The sequence below is a fragment of the Pyxicephalus adspersus genome, chromosome 10 (assembly GCF_032062135.1).
Source record: "Pyxicephalus adspersus chromosome 10, UCB_Pads_2.0, whole genome shotgun sequence".
NCBI classification, from domain to species: Eukaryota; Metazoa; Chordata; class Amphibia; order Anura; family Pyxicephalidae; genus Pyxicephalus; species Pyxicephalus adspersus.
This window is the reverse complement of record NC_092867.1, coordinates 24,957,604-24,983,179: the sequence shown is the minus strand read 5'-3', so window position 1 is coordinate 24,983,179 and position 25,576 is coordinate 24,957,604. Positions and strand designations below refer to the sequence as shown.

The following is a 25,576-nucleotide window of genomic DNA, read 5'->3' as shown; positions in this document are numbered from 1 at the left end:
TTCTCATTAAATAATTTTGTATGTGTGCAATATTTCTTTTTTACATATTAATTATTTATCTAACCACTGGAAGTTTCTATTTTCTAATAATCAGCTTACCTAAACAAAAATTAGTTTCTTCTCTTAACTCAAATATGTTTAAGTACATGTAAACCTCCCAAATAAAATGTTGCCCAGCCCCCTTAATGCAAAGATCTGCGGCCTCTCTCAGTCCGGTCTGTACTCACAAGTTGTTTTCCATGGTATCTGGTGCCCAGCCGGTAAAAATCTAGTGCCGGGCTACCCAAGCCTATGCCATAAAATCCCATAGACTGGAATGGGACATACCTGTATAGCAAGAGCAACTTCCCTCTTTAGCCCAATCAATGTTATTGGGCTGGGGCAGGATGCCCAGTTTTACTGGTTAAGCTACAAGCATCATGGGGGGGGGGGCTGCAGCTATCACAGGAGGTAAGTAGAGATGTAAAGAGAGAACCAAGTCTTAATACTGATTATTTTTAAAGGCACATATGTACTTTATAACCCGTTGCCGTAACCTAATATGTGGTCACTGAACATACTGTGCACTATACTTCCCATTACTGGTAGCTTTACATAAAAAAAATTATTTTCTAGGAACGAAAAAAAAACTTCTATGTGTTCCCTCATTTACGAGCAGAGGAAGTATGATCTCCAAGGTACCAATGAAAGCTCTCCTTCCTATCAGTGATGAGGCATTAATTGGCATAAGCACAGACATATTATGGCTTCTTTTGATTGACTTTAGGGGATCAACCAGTTTGCATATTAGTAGACCTACTGGTTTCCTGAAATGTGCTACCAACACATGCTGCCTTTAAGGCTACCAACACATGCTAGATTTTTGTCGTTGGATATTATCTTTTACGAATGTTTCCAACGACAAACTACTGAAAGATGAATGAATGAGCGTTGCCATACAGTGCCATTCTGTTCTATGGAGAGGGGGCAAAATGAGCGATCGACACCCCACTGCCCTCTTCTCCCGTCACTTCCATTGTGGTCATTTATCTTCAGTCATTCATGGATCCATGATGTTTGATGGCCTCTGTACACATGTCAGATTCTCGTCCGAGACGATTCCTGCAGCTCATATTGGCCAAGAATCATCTGACGTGTGTCAGCCTAGGGGTTCATGTTGAAGTGGCTCCACTGGCCAATTTTCACTTTACAGAAGACACTTTAAATACGCTATTCTCACCATCTCTGCTCTTCTGGTTGCCATGATCCTTGGCTAGGCTCCTGTGTAATTTAGAACTGGCATAGGACTTTTAACAATTACCTGGTGACAGAATTGTGTCTGAGGATTGGTTGTCCAAGCACTAAGCACTGCATTTTGGTACGACAGGAGGAATATCATATATTCTCCCATACTTAGAATTCTGAAAAAGCTGATTAAGAAAATTGGGGAACACTAGAAATGTAAAAGCAGGCTATTATGTTGCCCATTGGGTTAGGTGGTTATGTTCAGTGGTGGTGAAGGGTTATAGTGTATGTTCCTTGCTCAGGACTCGTCCTTTGCCCCTTATATTCTACTTTTATTTTCACTCCCCAAGGCTTCCTCTAGTTTTTTACCATAATAACGACAGGGACAGATCTGTGCACTGTTACAAGTGCAATTTGGTTTGTCATGACCACTATGTAACCATGCCGGCTGCACAGCCAATAAGTCATGGCAATGTAGATCTGCCATCATGTGACTTCATTTGTTAACATTTTCAATTAGTGTTTTACATAAGCATAACTACATATAATCCTTTAACCTGGTTTCACTCAACTCTTTGGGTAAGGTTTAGCTAGAGAGAAATGATTACAGTAAAATTGATTTGTTGAATGTTCACCAAGAGGTGTAAACCCCCAAAAGTAAAGTTGCATGGTCCTAAAGATAAAAATGAAGTTCAGATTTGATAGTAGTCATCTGGTTCTAAACAGATTTATAAATAGCATCCAGACAATTTATTTTCACCCATAAAAGCTTCAGCAATAAAAAAATGAGATATAAACATTCCTAAGGGGAAGTCTCATACAACAAATTGTTTATATTGTTTATTGAGGACAGCAGGGATTGCTATGTATCTAGAAAATCTATTTTTAAAGAATTACTTAACAACTGTTGTCACAAATATACTGATGACATAAAGTTGGTCCATGTTTTCCAAACAGGAGATCGTGAATTTGTGTGATACATTGGTATACATCTGACCAAACTTCTATCATTTCCATACCCATAAGGATACTCGGAGGAGATGAATTTAGGCCTACCATGTAATTATAGTTTATTTAAAGCCAAAACGTATTTCAGTTTTAGAGTAAGGAGGTGCCGTGTGATCCATTTTCACTGCAAAACAAAAGTAACTGGAGGAAAAGATTTGGCTTTAGAGATACATTAATATAACATGTTCCAACCAAATGATCTTTGGAAGATATGGAGTTAGTCCTTCTGGACTCTTCTTTGGATATAACATATAATGGGTCCAACAAGCAATCAGATCTCATTTTAGTTCCAATATGGTACATTAGGATGGGGCTATGTGGTCTTTCTTCCTTCATGGCATGCAATTTAGGTTTTCTGCTTATTGAAGCCCCAATGTGTTGCCCATTACATTAGAATCTGACCAGCAGACTTGGATTGAGTCACTGTTTGGCGTATATTAAATAGTATTTAGTATTACATATATTACACATAGATATCAGAACTACTAGCCCACAGGTAAACATTTGGGTGCCCTGACTTTTTTCTCTCATAGACCTACTATACTGTCCATACAAACCCAAGACTTTGAAAACCCAGGTCATTCTATATTGGAAGGACTTACCAAAGCTACTGTATGCAATCTTTGTAACATTCTCCACACCTCCTAATTGACCCACGTGTAAAAGTAGTGTGGAAGTATTTGTTGGACTACAAGTGTCAGGAAGGGTTAGAGAATGACACAAAACATTAATTTAATAATTGAAATGTCTTATCTTTATTGGATGAGTACAATGGTTTAAGACAACAACAGATCCAGCAGAAAGATCACAGGACTCAGTTTACCCCAGGGAGTGCCAAAGCAGATCTGGTTGCTTTCCTCAAGTTTTTTGGGTCCATGTCCATTCTGGTCATTAGGGTTCGTTTATACAGTATATCAATGTGTTCACGAAATTCTTTACACTTAGGCCACCAATCAGCATTGAAATTACCCTGAAAGTGTAATTCTCATTGTGGCTTTGGGGAAATTATTAACTTATTTTATGAGGACGTTCCTAAGTATTCAGAAGTGTGGACAGTAAAATCCTGTTATTACACCAGGAGCTTTCCAGAGGCCACAAGTTCACTTTAACACGATTTTCCTAAAAATAAAAGAAATATTATTTAGCTCTAAACTCAGACTGCAACATTTCTATTCGATTTCATTGTGGGATAAAATCCAGAGATTGTGGCACGCTGTGCTCAAATAATGCATTTATGTATTTTATACTAATGTATACTATCTCTGGTGGGAATAATGTGAGAAAATACAAAAGAAACGGTGCAGTTTGTGAAAAGGGTAAACCAATTTATCTTGTAGGGATACCAGGTGGAAGTAATTTCATGCACATTATGAGTCATTTTCAAGAGGGGGAGAAACTTCAACATTTTGTAACATTTTGTAAAAATAACAACGTGTTCCTATATTGGTGCTCCCCAGATTGCGCCCCCGACCTCCCCCTGCTGCAAATTTTCAAATAATTTTCTGGTGAGATGAATTAGCTTTGTTTGCTATATCGTTTTAGGGCTCTACAGTAGTAGGCCAGAGGAAATGAGCACAGAAAACAACAGGCCAATGCAAGAGCTGAATTACATGAAGAGTTGCCCATTTTTACCTGTGGCCCTCTCCTGGTGCTTACCATTGGCTAGGGTGCGGCCATCAGGGGCAGAAATCAGTTTTCCTGTTACTAAACTGGGAGAAAAAGCATTGATAAAAAATATTGAGAAGCTGGATTATTTCTAGTGTTGTAAAAAGCATGTTGTATGGAGGAAAAAGCAAGATAACATTAGATTGTGAGCCCCTTGGAGGGACAGCTAGTGACATGACTATGGACTTTGTAAAGTGCTGCGTATTATGTCAGCACTATATAAATACTGCGTAGTAGTAATAAAAAGGAGCTCATCAGCCAACCGCCTCTCCATTTAGTAATGGCGGCTGGGCAAGTCTAGAGAAAAATCAGGTTACTTGCCAGGGTGGAGTACTTTATGGCAGTGCTGTAGTATTCTCTGACTATATATATATATATATATATATATATATATATATATATATATATATATAGATGTCATCTGTCAACACAAAAAGCTGCAATTTGTGTCTTTTAAATCTGATTGGAGTGCAGCTTTAAGTAAAAAAAAAAATATATATATATATATATATATATATATATATATATATAGATGTCATCTGTGCTTAAAGCAGTTTGCTTGGAGTTCATACAGAATATAAGAGGAACTCTCTAAAACCAACACAAAAATACAATTGCTTTTCTGGTGGAGTAGGGCTAGAACGCCTGACAAATTTGTTTTTCTATATTTTAGACGGAGAGGAAGTAAAGGAAAATCCTCCCTGGCAGTATTCCCAAATGTGGCTCGGGGTTCATTTCCTCTAACAAAAGTGGTAACCCCGAGCCACACTCTGGGTAGATTTGCAGGGAAGTTTTAAAGCCCACCTGGCCCCAACGTGCATACAGCATCCTCCAGCAGTGCCCGGCTTTTGCTTCCCCTGGCAATGCCCGTCTGGCATCTGCATCCCCGGCGTGTGAACCTCGGAAAGGCGAGGTCAGGGGACATAGATGCCAGCCGGACCGTCCAAGTGTCCGGCTGGAGGGCAGGACCAGGCGGGAAATTTGAAATAATAAATATTTTTGATGTACCCCTTTGACATTTAAAAATACTTTATTATTCAGACCGCCAGGGAGGTTCAAGTGACTTACAAAATACAGGATCAGGCAGGTGATGGAAAAAGCAGAGCTGCTCATGGGCAGTGTCAGCTTTGCATTCCTGCTTCTCTTGTGAGTGCCTGGGATGGATAGAGTTACGTCACCGTAGCACAGCTAATCAAGATGGCGCTTAGCTTGTTGCTAGGCAGAAAAAAGAAAGATGGCAGCGCCCAGCAAGGAAAGGTGGATAGGTAAGTGGTAATACTATGGCTGACACACTTTATTAGGGGAACCAGGTCCAAAGAAATGCAGGTTGAATGCAGCCTTTGCACGGCAATGTGCACTGTTCTATGGGACTTATTTGAAGTAGAACATTTTTGTGTTATAAACACTTTATTTATATGTATGTATGTATAGGGCAGGCTATGTAACATTACACAGGCACAGACTGCAATTACAGCATGACATTGCCATTCAACCCATGAAACTACACAGAGCAATGTCAAAGTCAATGGACTTTAGCACAAATCATTTGAACGGCGTGACCTCTCCTCCAGCGCCTCGCACGCACAGGCAGCCGCGGGGCACTCTGGGAAATGTAGTCCCCTCTGTTTCTCTCATGACAATTTCTCGGCCAGAAATTCCCCCGGCGACCCTGGAGTCCAGCTGCATTGGATAAACACGAGGATTTCCGCTCGGAGGTGCAGGAAAGGGGAATGTAAGTGTGGCGTGTAGAAGAAGACGGCTATATAGAGGGACGGGTGTGGACTACATATCCCAGAGTACAGCACGGCTGGAAGAGCCCTGGACGTGTGGTAGCTATTTGCATGAATGGGTGGCGGAGGATCTTCCCGTGCACGGTGTTAATGAGACAGCCATCAGGGGAGCGCGCTCGTACTGGGGATGTGCTCCTGGCCTCGGGAGCCCGGTAACACATAAACACCGAGCAGGGAGATGCCTCGGGACGACATGAACCCCCCCGTCATTCACAGAATAGCACGCCAGGCCCGGCTGACCTTCCGCGGCCTGGGCTCAGCCGACGCCGGGAAAGGATTTTCCGAGAACCTGGCGCAGCTGAAGAAGTTGGTGAGCGAGATAAGAGCCGAGGATCTGAAAATCAAACCACGGAAAAACTCTGCGGCTCCCCCGATCTCCGTGCCGCACAACCCGCCCGTCACCTACATGCACATCTGTGAGACCGAATCGTTCAGTATGGGGGTGTTCCTGCTAAAAGGCGGCACCAGCATCCCGCTACACGACCACCCGGGGATGCACGGCATGCTCAAGGTGCTGTACGGCAAGGTGCGCATCATGGGCTTCGACAAAATGGAGGCGGTGCCGCCGTCCGAGCTGCCTCCCCTGCTGCAGCCCTACCAGAGGAGCTCCGTGTTCCGGGCCATGCTCCGCTCCAGCGGGGAGTACGGGGACAGCAGCCCGCCCTGTCTGCTCAGCCCGCACCGGGATAACCTGCACCAAATCAGCGCTGTGGACGGGCCCGCCGCCTTCCTGGACATCCTGGCGCCCCCCTATGACCCGGATGACGGCCGGGACTGTCACTACTACAAGCTGCTGCCGGGCTCCACCGAGCATACTAACACGGGGGAGGGGGACGGGCACCAGCAGGCTGCAGCGGACGGAGTGCACCCACGGGAGGTGTGGCTGCTGGAAATCCCGCAACCCGATGACTTCTGGTGTGGGGGCGAGCCTTACCCTGGGCCCAAAGTGACCATGTGACCCCTCTACCTCCTGATACCCCTCCACCAATCACACGCCCGGACAGGATAGATGAGCCTGCTGACCCTCCTGCTAGGGTCTCTGCCACCAATCACAGACCCCCTTCCGCACCCTGAGAGGGATTATTGGCCTGCTGCTAGGGTCACCCCCAACTCCTTCAGGACACACCCTCCCACCCCCGACAGGACAACCCCAGCTTCTAGAATCACCCCTATCTCCTCCACCAATCACAGACCCCCTTCTCCACCATGAACAGGACAACCCCAGCTCCCCTCCACCAATCACAGACCCCCTTCTGCACCCTGACAGGGATGATTGGCTTGCTGCTAGGGTCATCCCTGTCTCCTCCACCTATCACACGCTCGGACAGGATCGATGAGCCTGCTGACCGTTCTGCTAGGGTCTCCTTCACCAATACCAGACTCCTTCCCCACCATGACAGGACAACCCCAGCTCCTTCACAAATCACAGACCCCCTCCCCCTGGCAGGACAACCCTAGCTTCTAGAATCACCCCCATCTCCTCTACCAATCGCAGACCCTCTTTCGCACCCTGACAGGGATGATTGGCCCACTGCTAGGGTCATCCCCCTCTCTTCCACCAATCACAGCTGCCACCGTAGACACCTCTGGTCAGTTGTCAAGGGGCCCATTGCACTTGACTGCCTCCAACTCTTTCACCTTTAACAGGATTATAAAGAAACCCTAGAGAGGAAATAATGAGGGGCCCCTACCCCTAGACAAATAGGGCCACAGTCACATTCTCTTTTTTTTAATTAATCACAGAACCCTCACTAGTAAGAGTGCTAAAATTATTAGCCCAATGGCCGACCCTAAAGTCTGAATTACCCCACCACTAGTGACAGCCTGCAGCGGAGAAGCCATGGTCAAGACTAGTCACTGCCACCATGGACATGACCAACAGCACCAAATACTTGGCCAGTCTGTCATCAGACAAGTCTGACCCCCAGATTGCACCACTACATGGGCCCTCTGTGCAGAGCTGATTCTGAAAAGTATTAGGAAATAAAACCGGAAGACTCTGCAGAACTTTGGAAGTCATGTTGTGCTCGTGGGACCTGGCGGCCCTCACCAGTCACCCAGCCATATTGTTACTCCAGCAATTGATGCTGCTGAGCCTCTCCATGCCCCGTACCCCCCATGGCTTTGTGTGACTCTACGTGCCCTACAGTAACATCGTATGCAAACACTGCCGACATTTACAGGCTTTCATTCTATTTTTTTTTTTTTTTGCTGCCAAAGTACGGATATCTGAGGGATGCTTCTTATACAATCAAGGCTGTCACCTTTCTCAGTCTGTCACATTTCAAAGCCATACCGTCTTCTATTACATCACCGCTTTTTAACTTATTGTTTCCTCTCCCAAGTATGTGAGCAGATCTACAGAGCAACAACCCCTTGCTGTTTAATTTATTTAAAACTTTGAATGTTTACATCTGTTCTAGGTGACACTAATCTCCTCCGATTCTAACTTTGTACAGGAAGTAAAACCGGGAGGGCCATCGGTTTGCTCCGACGTTCATACACTCGGCTCTCGGTATCTTTTTGTTCAGATTTAGAACTGTGATGTACAGGCCTCTATAAATAGCATTGCGATGGTCCCTCTGCTTTTCTATGAACTGCGGTATCTTGCTTCCTGACGTTTTCCTGTAATGTACGATTGTTTAAAATGAGTGTTTGGATTTAAAAAGCAGAAACAACGTTGGCTCATTTCTCAGTGTATAGTGTCTCAGGTTGAATTCTCTCTCCGGGGAGCGGGTGGGGGGGAGATTTTTACTCTAAAGATCCATGGACTAGTGAGATCCTTTTAAAGAAGCGACATTCCACCTAAGTTTTCCTTTTCAATGTTTATGATCTGGAAGCCGTGTCATGGATTGTGTATGTGCTTACCACTAAGCCTTCCAATCCCAAGCTAGTTCCTTCAAATTTTTATTGAGCTTATTAGCAATTTGTTGACCACTACAGCATATATTTTTTTATCTCAATGACAAATATTGTCTATTATTGGTAATCTTACCCAGCACTTATATATCTTCCCCCTTGTATAGTATTTATACCATTAGGGTCGTGTTTCTGTCCAAAACTTTTATGTTTTGGAGTTAATAAGGGTTAGGACCTCGGGTCAAGTCGTCATTGATGGCTTTGTTAAAGTGAGTGATCAGAAGTCAGAGGTGATGTTACCAACAGGTATAAAGTCCTCCATAAGAATGGCTTAGCCCTGTTTACGGTGACTTTAACTCATGCGTTACCAAACATATTGCAGTGAACTCCATTTGGCAGTTTATTCCAGGCTGCTGAATGCAATACATCACACACAGTTCGCACTGCATCTTCCTTGCAATATAGTGTGTTGGTATGGTGCTTTTTGAGTTGCCATTGACTCACAATGCCAAGGCAGCGTAACACTAGTGTATGTGGTTCCAACCCACGGCATAAGTTCATAGCACTTACTGTTTTGGCAGATGTTTTTCATTCCAATTAGGACTGAGACTTTAGTGGGCGACTTTTTGTATTCACAATCACCCATTCCAACTTATTTCAATAAAATAACACTCGAAGTGAATTAAAGTGGCCCTCCAGGCACAGAAATATGGGTTCGTTGTTTTAAACTGTGATGTATATAGAAATGTTAAGACACACAGAGCTTAAATCTTTACACAGATGAAAGTTTATTAAAAAAAAAAGACACTTTTTGGACTTACAGTTTCCCAATCTAAATATTGTCTCATGTCAAATATATCCGTTCCATGTATTTTCTGAAATATCTAGAAATGTTGATGTCTTGCATTACTCTGTATGTCCACTTCTGACTATGTATAAATTAAATTGTTCCCAGAACTCGGGGGGGTCTGCAGGATCAATGTTTCTACGTACTGAAGCCCTCTTCCTTTACTTGTCCTTTTATTATGACAATCCCATAATGCTTCACACCATTCAGTGCCACTGCAAAGTAAATAAAAATGCAATATCATCCTTGGTGATGTATCGCTCTTGTCACCAGTTATCCTTACTCCTAATGGACAAGGTGGCCATGCACTGCCATGCTTTTACTGAAATGTTCACAAGTTTACTAGTTGGTGAGAAGCGGAGGAACAGACTGGAAATTATATTGTGCATAGTTTCTTTTTTTTTCGGTATAATTAGGTCCCAGGAGCTGCCTGCTTGCATCCATTATGCGGATATGAAGCTTCTAATGAGGAATGCATCTGCCAAAAAGAAGTTCCTTCACCTCTAACCCTTCTTCACTCTGCCAAAAGGTGTTTTTTGCTGTCTGTGTCATTGCAATGAGAGATTTTCTGGGCTCCTGCCTTTGCCCAGTGGCATCAGCAAATCTTTCATATGTGGATACAGACAGCAGTCTAGACAGAGGTTCTAACCCTTCCTGACTCTCATAGTTAAATATATTTATAGGTAAAGATTTGGCTAAAGTTCCATTGTAAGAAGAAAAAGAAAATGATTTGCCTTCTGCCAGCTATACAGACAGCCTTAACATTCATCTATCGATTCAATTTGCTTGTTCAGTTTCCCATTCAGCATATTACACTTTGGTTTGTATGTGGACTTTTTTATGAATTGCAACAGTACTCTTCCATGCTAAGATTTAACTGAAACACCTGTTGGATTCTATTGTTACATTTCACAAAGTATGTATAAATGTTTTTTCTGCAAAAATGATTGGAGCCTTTTTTTATCTTTAGAGCGATATGGAAAAACATTAAAAATTCAGCGCATTTTTATTGTGTACCGGTTTGGCTAGAATTAAGAGTTTGAAATTCTATCACTTCTATTTGTTCTGTCACCAGAGAAATTTAACATGGAACCGTCAATACAGCTATTCTCAACCTTTTTATTATGGGAGAACACTTGAAATTACTTTCAGGGAACCACAAGTATAATTACTATAGCCACAGCTTACAGTATATTATTGTGGTGGTCAGTGAGAAGAATCTCTCTGACATTGTTAGCCAGTAAGAGGAAAGTCACCCCTTCAGATTGCCAAAAAGAATATTGAGAGGTGCAAAATGCTTATTGCTTGAGAAACCCTGCTTCAGTGGTTGTTCTGAAATGAACGGTTAATGAATCATTTTGCAGACATGGAATACAGCAGCCTGCATTATTGATAATATAAATTATCCAGACACACACCTTTCTAATCCCCAGGATCAGCCGCACATTGCATGTCGGTTCACCTGCCGGCCTTTTTTGTCCCTCAGCTACGATACAAACACATCATTGTACAATGTGAAAGCACGGCAGATAATCATTTATGAATACTCCACACATGTTTTGAAGTGTCTTGGGGTTTTCAACTGGTTTATTATCAACTTGGGAAAATCAATCAGTTGGTGTAGTGTAAAACTGGTAGATCTGCTTGTGTGTACCCCAAGGGTAAAAAACATACAAGTTTTTTTGGGTGTGAACAATGTATGTCAAAATGCCAAAAAGTGTGATGAATACACCTTGATGACTAAAAATGTTTTCAGGTTATTGGTGAGAAAAAATACTTGTCTGAACCCAGTTTTTCTACCCAAAACAACTCTTAATTTATTAAGTCAAACTAAAAGCTACTTTAAGGATGATCTAGACACCTTTGGAACTACAGAAATTCACATTTCAGACTTGCAAGTGTCAACATGGTAATTTTTTTTTGCCCTGTGAATGTATTCTTAAATACAAGTAGAATCATGTATCATTTGTTTTCTTTAAAGCAATGATGGCTCTGTGCAGTTTCATCTCTGTATTACCCTTTTTTCAGTGGGGTTGGTGCAAGTATTACTGGTGATTGGGTACTGCAGGGGTAGAACTGGTTGCCACAAGAGCTTTCTGACACTTTGGGTAATATGGTCATGCTTGTGTTACAAAATCTACACATTTATATATAGCAGTGCCGAGCCTTACAAACTGGTTAGCGACTTATTTGTGTTGGGGTTCCGAAGAAAAAAGTTCCATTTGTTGTAACCAATGTGGTGGGGAAACTGAGAAATGCTACCGGTAGGAGACTTCTTCTTAAAGCACTTGCTGTGTCAATTTAGTGGCACCGTGAGTTGTCGTGGAAGAGGAAATAAATTCACTGCTTTTGGGTGAAGAGGTGGCCACATGTGCCATACTGCTTCAATCAGTGGTGTGACAATCTCTAGTCCAGTATATAAAATAGATTTTTAAAAAGCCTCATCTGGTGAAAAGTCTCAATAAAATAATTTGCCTGTCTTTCCTGATGTAAAGAACACGCCATAGAATGATGAAGGCGGTGTTTTAGGAATGACTTCAGTGCTCAACCCAGGTGACCTGGGTGGGAAAAATTTGTGACTGAACCTGAAAACAGCCAGGTGGTTGCTGAAAAGTGAAGTTGTAATGTGATTATAAATACTTTCTAGTCTATAGTGTGTTCAGTCAAATCTAAATTGTAAATGATAGTGAAATAATGAAAGAAGAGAAAAGCTTGTTGCAGAGCAGTCAGAGTGCCCATTCTCACCTCTGTCCACTGCCAAGGCACTAGGTGTGGGCCAATGACCATTACAATTGGAACATGGAGCAATGGAAGATGTTCTGATAAATCGTGCTTTCTTTTAGATTATGTGAATGGATCTGTGCGTGAGTATGGTTAGAAGAGATGGCATGGGCTGAAGGCGGGCACGCAAAGGCTTGGATTTGTCAGCTACCACAGGTCACGTTTATAGCTCTTGTGGAATCCATTCACCCACAGATGAGAGCTGTGATGGTGATAGTACAGTATTAGGTGACGTCAATGTTTTGCTGGTCAGTTCATATGTTTTTCAGCAGTGAGCTTGATGTTCCATTTTGACTTTAGGGAAAATACAACACAAAGCCTGGCTCCACGCCAAAGCCCAAATAAGTTGTGTCGGTGACCAGGGATGAGGGGACATAATGGGAGCGCAGAGCCTTCTGGGATACTCACGTCAGGCATCCCTGGAGGCTCCTGGCTGCTCCTGTGCATGGCCAATCACGGGCATGTGCAAAAGGAGCTTTTTCTTCATTGGAAAAAATGCAGATCTCACACATGCACAGCAGCTAGGACACCCAATCTTGCGCTCGCTCAGCGCAAGATCTGGTGATGTAGGAAGAAGCCAGAAGAGAAGAAAGAAGATGGAGGCACCTGACACTTCCTACGTGACGAAGGCGGATAACTCGACAGTGCAGGGCCCAATCTAGGAAATGCCTGGAGGGATTGACGGATCTGCAGAAGTAAAGGTGAGTTGTTTTTTGCTACAGGAGTGCAAACAAGGTACACTGCCAAACAGCTGTTTGTTCTGCATTTAAAATGTTTATTGAACTATGTATTAATGAATACAGAGCTGCATTCCATTGTTCAATGAAAGGTTGCAGTTGAGCTTTAAAGTTGATGGTGTGACAAATCCAATAGCGCGTTGGAAGAGCCATAGCACCATAATTTCCTATAGTGGTGCTCATTTCTAGTGTGTTCTGTGTGTTTACATTTGCAATATTAGAGGTATCTAAATGATGTGGCAATGCCATGTATACTCCTGAAGATTAAGGTGCGTACACACTTCCAATTTTTATCGTTCCAATCGAACGACGAACGATCGATTGGGCAAAAAATCGTTGGTAAAAAAGTAACCAACGACGCCGACGAACGAGGAAAGTCGCTGGAAACGAACGACCGGACCGACGGATCGGATTGGACGACGATCGTTGAACATCGTTCGTGTGTACGAACGTCCGTTCACTTTCCTGACGTGCACATAGTTCCTCTGTCGCTCAAACGATCGTATCTATTGTGTGTACAATATCTATGAACGATCGTGTCGTTAACTCTATGTGCAGGATCGGTGCTATACGATCGTTCGTATATATCGTGCATGAACGTTCGTCGTTCGTTTTCCAACGATAATAATTGGAAGTGTGTATGTAGCTTTACTCTCAAATAGTTTTTTTTGAAAGCACGACTACGGTGAAAGGTAAACTAAGTAACCTACATCTGCTAGCATTTGCACTTGAGGTGGTATTTTCAGTCATAAAAAATGTTCCAATGATGTATTCAGTCAGTAACTTTAGACATTAAATCCACCTACCTAGTTGTGTAGATGCCTTCAAAACAATTCTGACCCACTGTGTATGGACTCCACAAGATCTCTCCAGGTGTCCTGTGGTATTTGGCACCAAAACTTGTCAGCAAATGCTCACATAGTACAATACACAGCAAACTGAATCTGTGTTTCCTGACACCTTTTCCAGGTATGTATTTCAGTGAGACGTCATCCAAACAGCGTGAAGCAGAATTCTGGTCACATGGCTGCAATTCATAGATGTGGACTGGTTTTCCTGGCTAAGTATCTGTAGATCAGTGATTAATATGCCACTGCCCTACTACACTGGGGATGTGGCTATCACTATTGTTTATTACAGCACTCTGTATCTCCATCCCTACGGTGCTGAGGTGATCACAGTGTGATTCTCCTTTATGTAAGATCCTGAAACTCCTCTCAACCTGTTCCTATGAGAGATTCACAGACTTTTGTTATGCAGTGTCTTCATCTTAGTTTGCAATAAAAAACCTGACAGTTTGACATCATGATTTAACTGATATAAATTATGTTAACATGACTAGTGTTTTGCTTTTAGGTAAACCTATCTGTATAAGAGCAATGAGGTCCCTATTGTTCAAAAAATGCTGGTTATCTGGCTGCTAACTCATTCAGACCTTGCCCCTTATGGGCTTGGCTTTTTAGCCATACGCTAGTTATTACTTTGTATAGCAAAGTATGATACATATTTTTTTAGGAAACTTTTTTTTTTCGTTTGGTGATATATCAGTCAAAAACTTATATTATTTTTTTATGCACTATAAACAAAAAGGGTTTAGCAAACTTAACAAAAAATGCATTCTACAATGATTATTTTTTTTTAATAAATAACCATTTCAAATTTTCTACATTTGTCACATTTAAAATGATGATTCTGATACAAAGAACGGCATCAGTATTTACAAATTAAATGGAATGCAAAAAAAGAGTAATGGTCACAAACCTTGAAACAAAAGAACAAATCTAGGAAATCATTTAAAGGGAAGGCGCTATTTTCTGTCTGATTACCATAAATAGAAATATTTTTATTTACAAGAGAATAAACTTATTATAGAAGTAACTTTTATATTTCTCTTCCAACTGAACAGAGTTACTGAACATTAGGTCAAAGTCCATTTGCACTGTAGCAAATTCTCTAAGACCTGTTTCAGACCTGTTGAGCATGCAGGTTACTGCATGCTCAACCTCTTTCCCAACTGCTTTTCAACCATATGGTTGTGGTTGTGTTTAGCATGGCTTGCAACACAGTTCCTAGTTTTGACTTGTGGTCTTTGGTCACTGTTGAGTGGCCAGCTTTATCAATTGACTTGTGTGAGAAGGCATTCCAACAGCAGTGAGCTATGGTTGAGTGCAGTTACAGTACCTCAGATAAGTTTGCAGCCAAGCAACTAGCATTGTCAGATAGAGAGCTGCTTACAGATAGCTCAATGCCCCCCACAACAGATTTTAGAACAATTATTCTCAGCACTGGTAAATACAATTTAGCTGCTTTTGTCTTAGTGATGTTCTCACTGAGAAGAGGAACAAATTAAAAGGAATAGACACAACTGGTCCAAGGTACTCTGTGGTATAAGTTGATTAAACATTTAGTTTTAAAGTTTATCAAAGTCTAAGAGAATTAATAATATATTTCAGTTTACCGGATATTAGTTTCCATGTTCAAACTTTTGCTACTTCAATGGCTCGCTAACTACAACCATACCATAGGGCAATACATTATTTACATAAGACAGTCACCTTCATATTATTATTACCTTAATAAATGAAAATACCTTCATAAACACAGCTGATTTTTCTTTATATTCATTGACTTGTCTATTTTAGGAAGATGTAGAGCTATTACTCAGCAATACGCAGCGTGCCAACAATGTCCTGCCGTGGCTCTGGAAGAATGTCCGTAGGAGCTTGATTGCCACCCATGGCATCGCTTTACAGGGGATTCCCGGTATTTTATTTTAAAGCATAAAAACTGTATTTCTAGATCAGTGTACACATAAATACATCCACCTTAAAATAATATTGCTCCAAGGAGTTTCCATCCAATGTATTAGCTTTGGAAACAAACAGGAGTTTGATTGCTATTGTTCATGTCACCAATGTGCATCATTGCTGCAGGTAAAAGTTAGTCAATGGGGGAAAAAAAACGTAATATCCTAAATTTCTCCTAAACTTCGACATAAAAGTTTAACAAGTTTTTGAATGTTGTGGACTCATGACTGTTGCATGTTTAATAACATAACATAACATGAGTGTTAATATGGTATTGGCCACATTCTTTGTGCTAATAACAGCTTCTGCAAAATTTTATTTTATTTTTTAAAGACATTCAAGAAGTCATAACAAATATTAAGGAATAAGAATAAGGCTAAGATATAGTTTAAGAAAAAATACTGTACATGGTAAGAAGAACAGGGAGAAGAGGAAGGAACTGGGATAAGAAAATAGAGAGAAAGTAAGAGGAATAAAAGTGAGAATAATTTCCTTCCTAGATTTTTGCTCAAACAGCTAGGAGATTAAATCAAAGATTTGGATTTGCAACAATGCCAAGTAGTTCAATCACAAAAGTGATTCCAATTAAACCCACGGAGCGATCAAGTCTTCCATGGCCATGATTTTGTTCACCCTGTGTATCCTGGTTAGAGAAGACGATTGTCTCCATAAAGCTTGAATGCACACAGTGTGCAACAAGTGGTGTAATAAGGGGACTTGATACTTCTTTCTGGACATGGTGCAAATGTGCAGGAGGACCAGCTCAGGCTTGGTGTGAATGGAGATCCCTGTAAGATTTTATGTGCATGATTTCTTTTTGATAGATGTTTTCACCCAACTTTTGCACATTTCCCCACTGGATTCAATAAGGAAATATGTACAACTTTTACTCATAATTCATACATTTTGTAACTGAATCCAGTGTATGAATTTTGAGTAAAGGTTGGGTGCAAACATTATTAGACTTTTAAAGGTGACTGTGAGATTTTGTGCCAATTAAGCCAAAACATTGGTGTTTTGAGCTCTACTTATAAGACAAGGAATCTGGCATTTCCTCAAACGTTCCATGGTCCATGTGTTTCAATGGCAGTAATTGATTCCCACCAGGGAATGTTTGAGGGAATGTCAGATTCCCTTTTTATAAATTGAGTCCATATACATGCCAAGACACCTTGCCTACATGCTTGTTGCACGTCAATGACTCATTCTGTAATGCAGCAATTACAAGGATGCCAGCCTTGGAGCCTTCAATACCATGTCGGCAATGACGGTTTCCTTACTTACATCCTGACAATTTCCTGTCATTGAATAGCAGCACTGGTCAATGTATGGAACTTATATTTATTAACTTATGTTTAAATATGTGATTCATACACCGGCCCTTGCTGTTTAGTCTCATCGTACAGATGTGAATTATTATATAGAATGCCTCTTTTCATCTTCCCAGTCCACTGATTGACCTACCCTTCTGAAGTCACTGTGAATGGCTCTCATTAAAGCACCAGATAAAGTTGTGTATGCCATGCACTGCCAGCGACATTTGTGAAGATTTTTGTGCTGTGAAGTGATTTACGTGGAAAATGACATATGCCTGTGTCGTTGCCATTCATGGCTGCAGAATTATGCTAATGCCACGTTGTGCCTCTGACGTCAATGCACTGCGCACTTCTATAAAGATTCCATTGTGCTTCGGCATCCCTTGTCCTTTCAGCCCAGATATCAGTAAGTTTTCATGTCCCAACTCTTTATGAGTGGACGGCCTCTGGAATGATTCTTTATTCACTTGGATTGCTGTTTAAATCTGTCATTTAAACAAGCATCTGTCTTTCTGAAAGTAAAACATTCACTATGCATTTTATGTCCGTACATACATAATGCTGCTGTAATATGTAACTTCTGCCCATAGATGACCCAGGCGATGTATAATTCTCATTACAACTGGCAATACATATTTATAAGGGTTTCATTCTTGTAGCTACAAACCTATGTACGTAGATAACAGAAATGTACAAATATGTGTTAATGAACCTTCGGGTCATGTATGGAAGGCATAACTGCATCTAACTGGACACTTGTTTTGGCCTAAGTTGGGTTATGGATTGAATAACAAATAGAGCAGGGGTGTCAAACTCAAATACACAGTGGGCCAAAATGAAAGATTTGGACAAAGTCATGGGCCAACCTTGATATTTATTGAAAAAATATCCACAATTGAGGAAGGTCACTAATGAACGTCAACAGAGGGGGTGCTTGTGGGTCCAGATTGACACGCCAGCAGAGCATTCTGGAATATGTAGTATTAGCGTTGCATGCACTGTCTACTGGCGGGCCAGCTCTAGTAGAGCTAGAAGTATTTGGTATTATCTCATAGGCCAAATATAATTATAGTGCGGGCCAGATTTGACACCCCTGAGATAGAGGTAGTTGGAGAAGAAAGAAAACATTTTCTAATTATCTTTACTTAGAAAAATGTAAATCCTGGGTGAAAGTTGTATGAATCTTGTGTAAAGATATTTGTAAACAGACCATTTAGGTGTTGCCAAGCAAAGTTAATAAAAAAGGTGACCAAGCCTAATGTTCATGTAAAGCGAAGCCAGTTAAGTGATTTGTCACCACCATTGTGCTTAGTGTGATTTACTAATTTATGCACCTGGCACGGACTACCCATACATAGCTCTATGAGTGCAAACTATATTATCAACCCCAGCTTTGTAACTTTGCAGCCCGGTTATAGAAGGTGGAAGGATAATAATCAACTGTCAGAAGTGCTTATCACACACTCTGATTTCTAAAACATTACCGTTGTTTAATCTGTCCATTTTCTCATCAGAATTTATAACAGCCCCCTTTTTTCTTTTAAAACAACAATTTTCACACCTAAATCAGGATAAACATCTGTAGAACATAATTTTCCTTTCCCTGTGGCTAAAGTTTTGCAAGTGGCACACAATTTCTGATTTTATAATCTATGCACCAATTCTGTAACAACATTGTAAACGTTGGCATACTTTTGTTAAATTTGTACCAAGTTCCTTGCAGCAGAGCTAAGACACTGATCTGTCGCAAAATTAGGAATTAATGGGAACTTCTTCTTGAAGCAGACTTATCATCAAAAATAACCATTGTGTAAAAGGGTTGTTTTTCCTATTACATAGTATATAATAAAGAATTTTTTTTTTTTTTTGCAAACGTTTACATTTTTTGAAAACATTTTCTACCACTGTGGTGATACAGACAAAAGGGAAAACCTGGAGGCTTCTGGGATACTTCCATCACATACAAGGAACTGCTCCTTTTGCACATGCCTATGAATAAACACTCTGCAATCAGGGACGTTCTTTAACTGTAAATAACCATTTTTTATCTCGCACATGTGCAGTGTGAGAGTAAGAAGGAAGATGGCCTGAAATGACCCTCAGTACCAGTGTTTCTCAATCAGGGTTCCTCCAGAGGTTGCTAGGAGCCTTGAGCAACGAAGAATTTGTGCCTCTCAGGTCAGTTTAACTGACACCAATGATGTGTTTGACTATCTGTAAAGGTGGTAGCCTTCCCAATGACCAACATTATAAGAGGCATTCTTCCTGCTGACCACCACATTAATATGATGTGAGCTGGGAAAATGGTAATTATTGCAGGGGTCCCTTAAAAACTTGAAGTTACTTAAAGGGTTCCCCCCTGTTAAAAGGCTGAGAAACACTGCCCTAAACTAACCGCTAAAGTAAAAGTAACTTGCTAAATGAAGTTAAAAGTAAATATAGTCATGTTCACACATCCTATGCAGGGCCTAGAGACTTTCATGGGTAAGGATCATCCATTGCTATGACTGGAGCCATGGCATATATGTGATAAAGGAAGTAGGAAGGCAGACCTGCATAGTGAAGATCCTGTGACCAGTGGAAGTATTTTACCATCCATGATTAGGTGGAAAGTTAGGGGTTTACTTAAAGGAAAACTTTACTAACACAAGTTTTACTTTTTTTGCAGAATAGCCACACCATGTCTTTAGAATGTTACATGTGCCATATATATATGCAGCTCCTTAGAACCTAAAAGCACGATTTTCTGTGGACATGCATGACCCAACCAATCAATGTGGCTAAAGATCCCAAACCTGCAAAAAGACTGGGTGAAGATATCAGTTTTTTTAAGGGGGTAAGTATAGTTCCTCTTTACCCTCTAACACCTAATCTATCCTAAGACTTTAGAATTAAAAGATCTTAATCCTGTTATAGAATACAAGAGGAATAAATTAAATCTCACAAAGTGTGTGGGATCCATTTTTTGGGCAGTTTTCAATGGAACATTTGGATATGGGATAATAATTCTCATGTGTCGTTATGGTGGACACTTTCTTGATCACCAGGACAAAGTTAAATCTCCCTGGTTTAATGGTTTAGTTTTTCAAATTTGTTGATATTTTGGTGTCAGTCTGTGACAGCTTTGGCTACAAATAAAGCGATTGGATGCTGAAGTACCAGATCCTAAAAGGGCATGTGCCCTGCAATCTGACCATCTTTACTACTATCAGTTTCATTGTGATTATCCAACACCTTTCTGCCTAATACTACCTATTACATCTCCTTGTGATAGTTAACCAACCTTAGATACCTGGCAGGAAGTCAAATAGAAAAAAATCTTGAGATTTCCAAATTTGTTTAGCAGACATGGAATCAGAGTATGCTAAGTATTGGTGATTAAAGGGGGATTAGTGCTAATTATTTGGACGTGAGTCTTTAATAAATTGTCAGCCATGAGATTTTCCCTGTTATTTCTGTAGTCTTCTAATAAGTGCAAAACAAGCTTTGGACATACTGAACTGCCGCTTTAAAAGCGGAACTTGGAAATGTTTTTTGTTTAAAAGCAAATCGATTTGATTTAACAAGCAACAGCGTAGGCGTGCAAATTAGAAAGTGGTGCTACAGAGGACCCCCTTGTTGTATCACAGTTCAATTTGCTTTTTACACACAATGAACATTCTATGAGTCCAAGGTTAAATGCTTTGCCATAATAACCACATTTCTCAGTGGCTTGCAGCTCCTTGCTTTTCTACCCTGAGAAAACACAAGACCCGCTGCAGAACCACATATGCATTGTTCAAGTAGGTGCAATCATACGTGCTGAAAGATTTCCTCCCCGTGATATCATCTGCAAAAACTAATCCTAATTTGCTTTGGACGTGCATGTTTTTATACCTCACTTTCCATAATGGTATTGTGTTTAACAGTCTAATTACAGTTAATTTGGAGCTGGTATGAAGTCACAAAATCTCTAACTAGCTGTATGATTTTTTTTTTCAAGCTGGAAAATAAAGAAAGTATATCATTACAGTGCCTTTTTTCTAATGCAAAAGGGAAGTTAATTGCTTTCATTCCCACTATGCATTTCTGTAAAAAATGCTCTAATGAAAGACTGACTGTGGCAAGCTGACGTTTAGTTGTTTTATTTTGTTCAGAATATAAAATGCTTAGATGTTGTATCGGAAGGCTCACCTTTGTAAGTCCTGATGACGGCTGACAAATAAGGACACCTTTCACAACATTGGACAGCTGACTGTTCACCATTGTAACATAATTTGCTTGTTTTTTATATATTGCATTGTATAGAAGTCTGTAATGGGAAGGACATCAAATGTCACGGTAAAATCTATTGTATACATACAGGAGTACTTCCCCTCACTTCCCGTCCTAATTACAAGAAAGTGATGGAAAATATTCAATTGGTGAAAAACAGCAATAAAATATTGACAGGGTTCCTAACCTTCCGCCACTCTGCTGTATTTGTCCCATTTGGATATTGTCTTACTGTCCTGGGAACCTGTTTATATGGTTAGAGATATACTTTAAAGCAGAACTAAAGTTCCACTTTTAAAAATTTGGGAACAGGCAGGGATTTATTGCAGAAAGGGGCAAGTGATGTCCCTTCTGCATTAACCATTTACCTGTTTGATTGCTGTCCCTCCTGAAATATTAAGCTTAGGTGCCAATATACCTGGCAAATCCTGACTGCCCTTGTGGCTGATGAAACTGAATATCAGTATATATGTCATCCCGACCCAGCCAATGAAAATAGAATTTAAGTAAAAGAAGAAGATGGCACCCACAACAGAATGGGGACAGGTGAGTTTACAAATGGTTTAATACCAACCATAATTTGAACTTTACCCCAAAAAGCTTAACTAAAATTTGAACTATCAGTCTGTACTTATGTTAATTTGGAGGCCAAGACTTACCCTACTTTGTGGCAATTCTTACTATGCCCCATGCTAATTTCTGCTGCACATTATACATACATTTGGATAAGCTTACTTATTTACTTGAAAAAGGGATCACCTGAAGTCCAACAGTCTCCATTCCATCAAATGCCCACTGTTATATATTGTCTTTAAACTGTTATATATTGTCTTTAAGCACCTGAACGTGCCAACCTGAGTTAAGTAACTGGTGGTTAAAATGGTTGGTAAAGAACAATGTGGGCATTATAAGGTATCAGTATTTAGATGTATGAGATTGGAAATTCTGACTTAGCTCGTTCCTTACTCCATCCATACTGGATGTTAATTCTGTGTCACTTAACTTTAAAGAGTTTGAAATAAATGAGTTAGGTGAACTTCTCTTAGGAGACCCAGAGAATACCAAAGGAAATCCTTTTTGAGCACTGGATTAATAAAGATTCATACAAAATTCTCATAGAATTAAAATTGTTTTTCTTTATAACAGACATTATTTAAAAATCCATAGAGCTACAGATCAAAATTCAATAACTCAGGAAGTATCTTTAGAGAAATTTGTCAAAAAGCACCCACATACTTGAACTGAATACGTCCAGCCTGTTTTTAAAGGCTTTCAACATTTAAATAAACTCATAATTTTATAGAATACATTTCATTGGTACTCCACTAGGTCAAGAAAAGTAGGAGCCCTACAGGTTTATTCTCTACACGTTTTGTGATTTGAACTTTACTTCCTCAGGGGATCAAGAGGCATTCAAGTACTAGAGGATATTAAAAAGATCATTGACAAGCCTTCACGTATGCATACAATGATTAATCGATTAATAATTTATTGTAACTTGTTCATAATTCAAACCTCAGAGACTGTTCATCGAATGCGTGGTAAGCCAAGCCTGAACATGGTCACCCATCACTAGTCCTAACCCTATTCAAAACTTGACCTACCTTTGGCCTTACTTAGCCTTGAACATGAAATCTATTTACATATCTGCTTTAGAAAACTCACACAGTGTTTCTGCAGACCCTTCTTAGTGGGCACATCTGTCAGAATTTCCCCAACCATTTTCCACTAGACTCACTAATTTTTAACTGAATCTTTATTTCAGTTGAGAAGACATACTAAAAATATGTATCCTGCGAGTGGGCTTTGTTTTGTATGTTTTTATTTTCCAGCGACCATTTGGTTGTTGTAAAGTTTATTTTTCACAAAGAGTGGAACACTGAGTCATAGCTTAATATATTCAGATGAATGTCCCCGCTACGGAAACCCCCACAAGCAGCCTGTTCACACTGATTTACTCACTGCACAAAGGTGGGAGATCTCACTCACTCTCTCTGCTCTCTTCCGTTTTCTTTTTTTAATGCGAAGTGCAAAGAGAAGTAATGTTGTGCAGTGACCCCAATCCCTGGGGCTAGGGCAGTCACAACAATAGGAGATGACTATGAAGATGATTTAGGATAGATCACTTTTTAGATTATACATCATATGACTGTCTGGCTTCATTCAACAACTGATTAGATTCAGATAGCTGTAAAGCAAATTCTTGTGGAAGATGCCTTGATAAATTGGAACCTAGGTATCTGTCTATTTATCTACCTTACTACTTAATCAATGCCACTAAAATATATAATATATTGCAGAATGCCAGCCTTTGCATATGGTAGCTGCATTTGTTTCTCTTTTTCAGGCTTTTCACCTGGTGACTGGTAAAACACTTCCGGTCCCAGGATAACAACACTCACTCACTATACTGTACTTTTATTGAGGAGTGTTGTCACTCTAGGGCAGACTTTCTCAACACTATTGCCCCCTCAGGAACCCGTGAAATAATTTTCAGGTCTCAAGTAACCTTTTGAAACCTTGAAACAAAACTTCCCTAAAGTCCTGTACAGACGTCACATGATTGTTGCTGGAAACGATAATTTGTGATCATTTCTAGTGACAGATGACCAATGAATGCTGTACACACAGCGCTATTCTGTTTAGTTGAGAGGGTGGAGGACCCCCTGTGCTTCTCTATAGGCATGCACAGTGGTCGTTCCCGATCACTTCATCATTCCGCAGTAGCCTATTGGGTGGCCGCTGTACACGATCATTATAATAATAAAAATAATTGTCCATTTCAAGTGAGGATCGCCTGAAGTGTCTATTAAACAACTCCTGGGTGTCTTTCATAGGCCATAAGAAAATCTTCAAGAAACCTAAAAAAAAATCAGAAAAATAAAAATCTGTATTTGGCAGTCGCCCATCGAGAGTGATAATTCATCAATAGGGCCCCTTTCAAACTTGCAATGGAAAATTGCCGCTTCCAGGTACATAGCAAATTGCTACTATGCAGATCTGCAGCACCATTGCCATTTCATTTGGAGTGGTGCAGTTCTTCCTCCAGAGGTGGAAAAGCGATCACTCGGCCAGGAACAACATATCACTTCCAACCACAACCATGTGTACACAACTGTGCCTGGAGTGGCCAAATGGAGCCTGCGGTGCAATGTTGCAGTCATCCGCAAATCTGAAAGTCTTATTGAACTAATATTTGACATCTGCAGAAATCTTTACTGTGCAGAATTGATCTGTGCACCGCCTTGTTATAAGCATTTGTGTATCTGCAGATCATACAAATGTACGAGGATTAATTTCCAGAGTGAGCGCATTTAATACATGTCCAGTAAAAACCACATGTGTGAGGAGCATATTGAAGCTGTTACAGATCTTAGGGAGAGGCAGAGAGGTCAGCTGAGGAGGAGGTGAGGGGTCAGTAGTCTTATTGGCTGGAGCCAATGATAAATCTCAAACACTGTACTATAGCCATTTCCAGAGTGGGGAGTGGACAGGAAATGTGATTAAACATAATCTGATCATATAAGCAGATGTGATGCAAAGTTCATTCTGGTCACGAAGAAGACAATAGGCATTGACTAAGCACAGGAGATGTCCTATAAGGTGACCTGTTTTTATAACCTTGTTACTTATAGAGGATGTTACTTATTATTTCAGTTCATGGATTAATAAGTATGCTTCCAGTTGTTCTGAATGAAACATTCATTTATTATGTAGATATCGACATATTCAGTAAAACAGAAATCCAAGTGCCAGGTTAAATCATTTGCATTCATAAAGCTCCACCTATTTCATTACCAACTTTGATATTTTGCAAAAATGAAAACCAGACATTTTTTATTGGTGCACTATGGTTTCTATTAAATAAGGAAATGCTGGCATATCACTGTTAGTTTTACCAGTCAAGTGTCTACAGGGAAATAATAAATGGTGGTATGTGCACACCTCACTGGTGCCATGGACACTGGGATATTGGAAAGTGAGCAACGGTACATTCATGCAGAATGGGAGTGCAGATTTCAATATTACAATGTATAATGGAGGAGTTAGATGTGGATATTGGGGTGCAGATTTTACTGGTGTCATGGATATTGGAAAGTGAGCATAGCTATCGGATTAGAGATCTGAATGGTGCCATGGATATTTGGGAGCTGTCTGTAATGGAGTGCAACTGATTGGTGCCATGGATACTGGGGCAGTGGGCTGTTGATAATGGGGCACAGGTCTCCCAGGTGCTAAGGATATTGGATAGTGATCATAGCTACTGGAGTGCAGATCTCACTTGTAC

General features: G+C 40.5%; 1 protein-coding gene across 1 annotated transcript; it reads left to right on the top strand.

The window, feature by feature from the left end:
* Positions 1–5,594: 5,594 nt before the first annotated feature.
* ADO (2-aminoethanethiol dioxygenase) lies at positions 5,595–10,337 on the top strand. Its single transcript, XM_072423809.1, has one exon. It carries the CDS (start codon positions 5,866–5,868, stop codon positions 6,643–6,645), a length of 780 nt encoding a protein of 259 aa, XP_072279910.1. The 5' UTR covers positions 5,595–5,865; the 3' UTR covers positions 6,646–10,337.
* The last annotated feature ends 15,239 nt before the right edge of the window (positions 10,338–25,576 follow it).

Bases quoted from the DNA above. Each gene is read 5' to 3' on its own strand.
- ADO (XM_072423809.1), top strand. From the start codon at position 5,866: ATGCCTCGGGACGACATGAACCCCCCCGTCATTCACAGAATAGCACGC.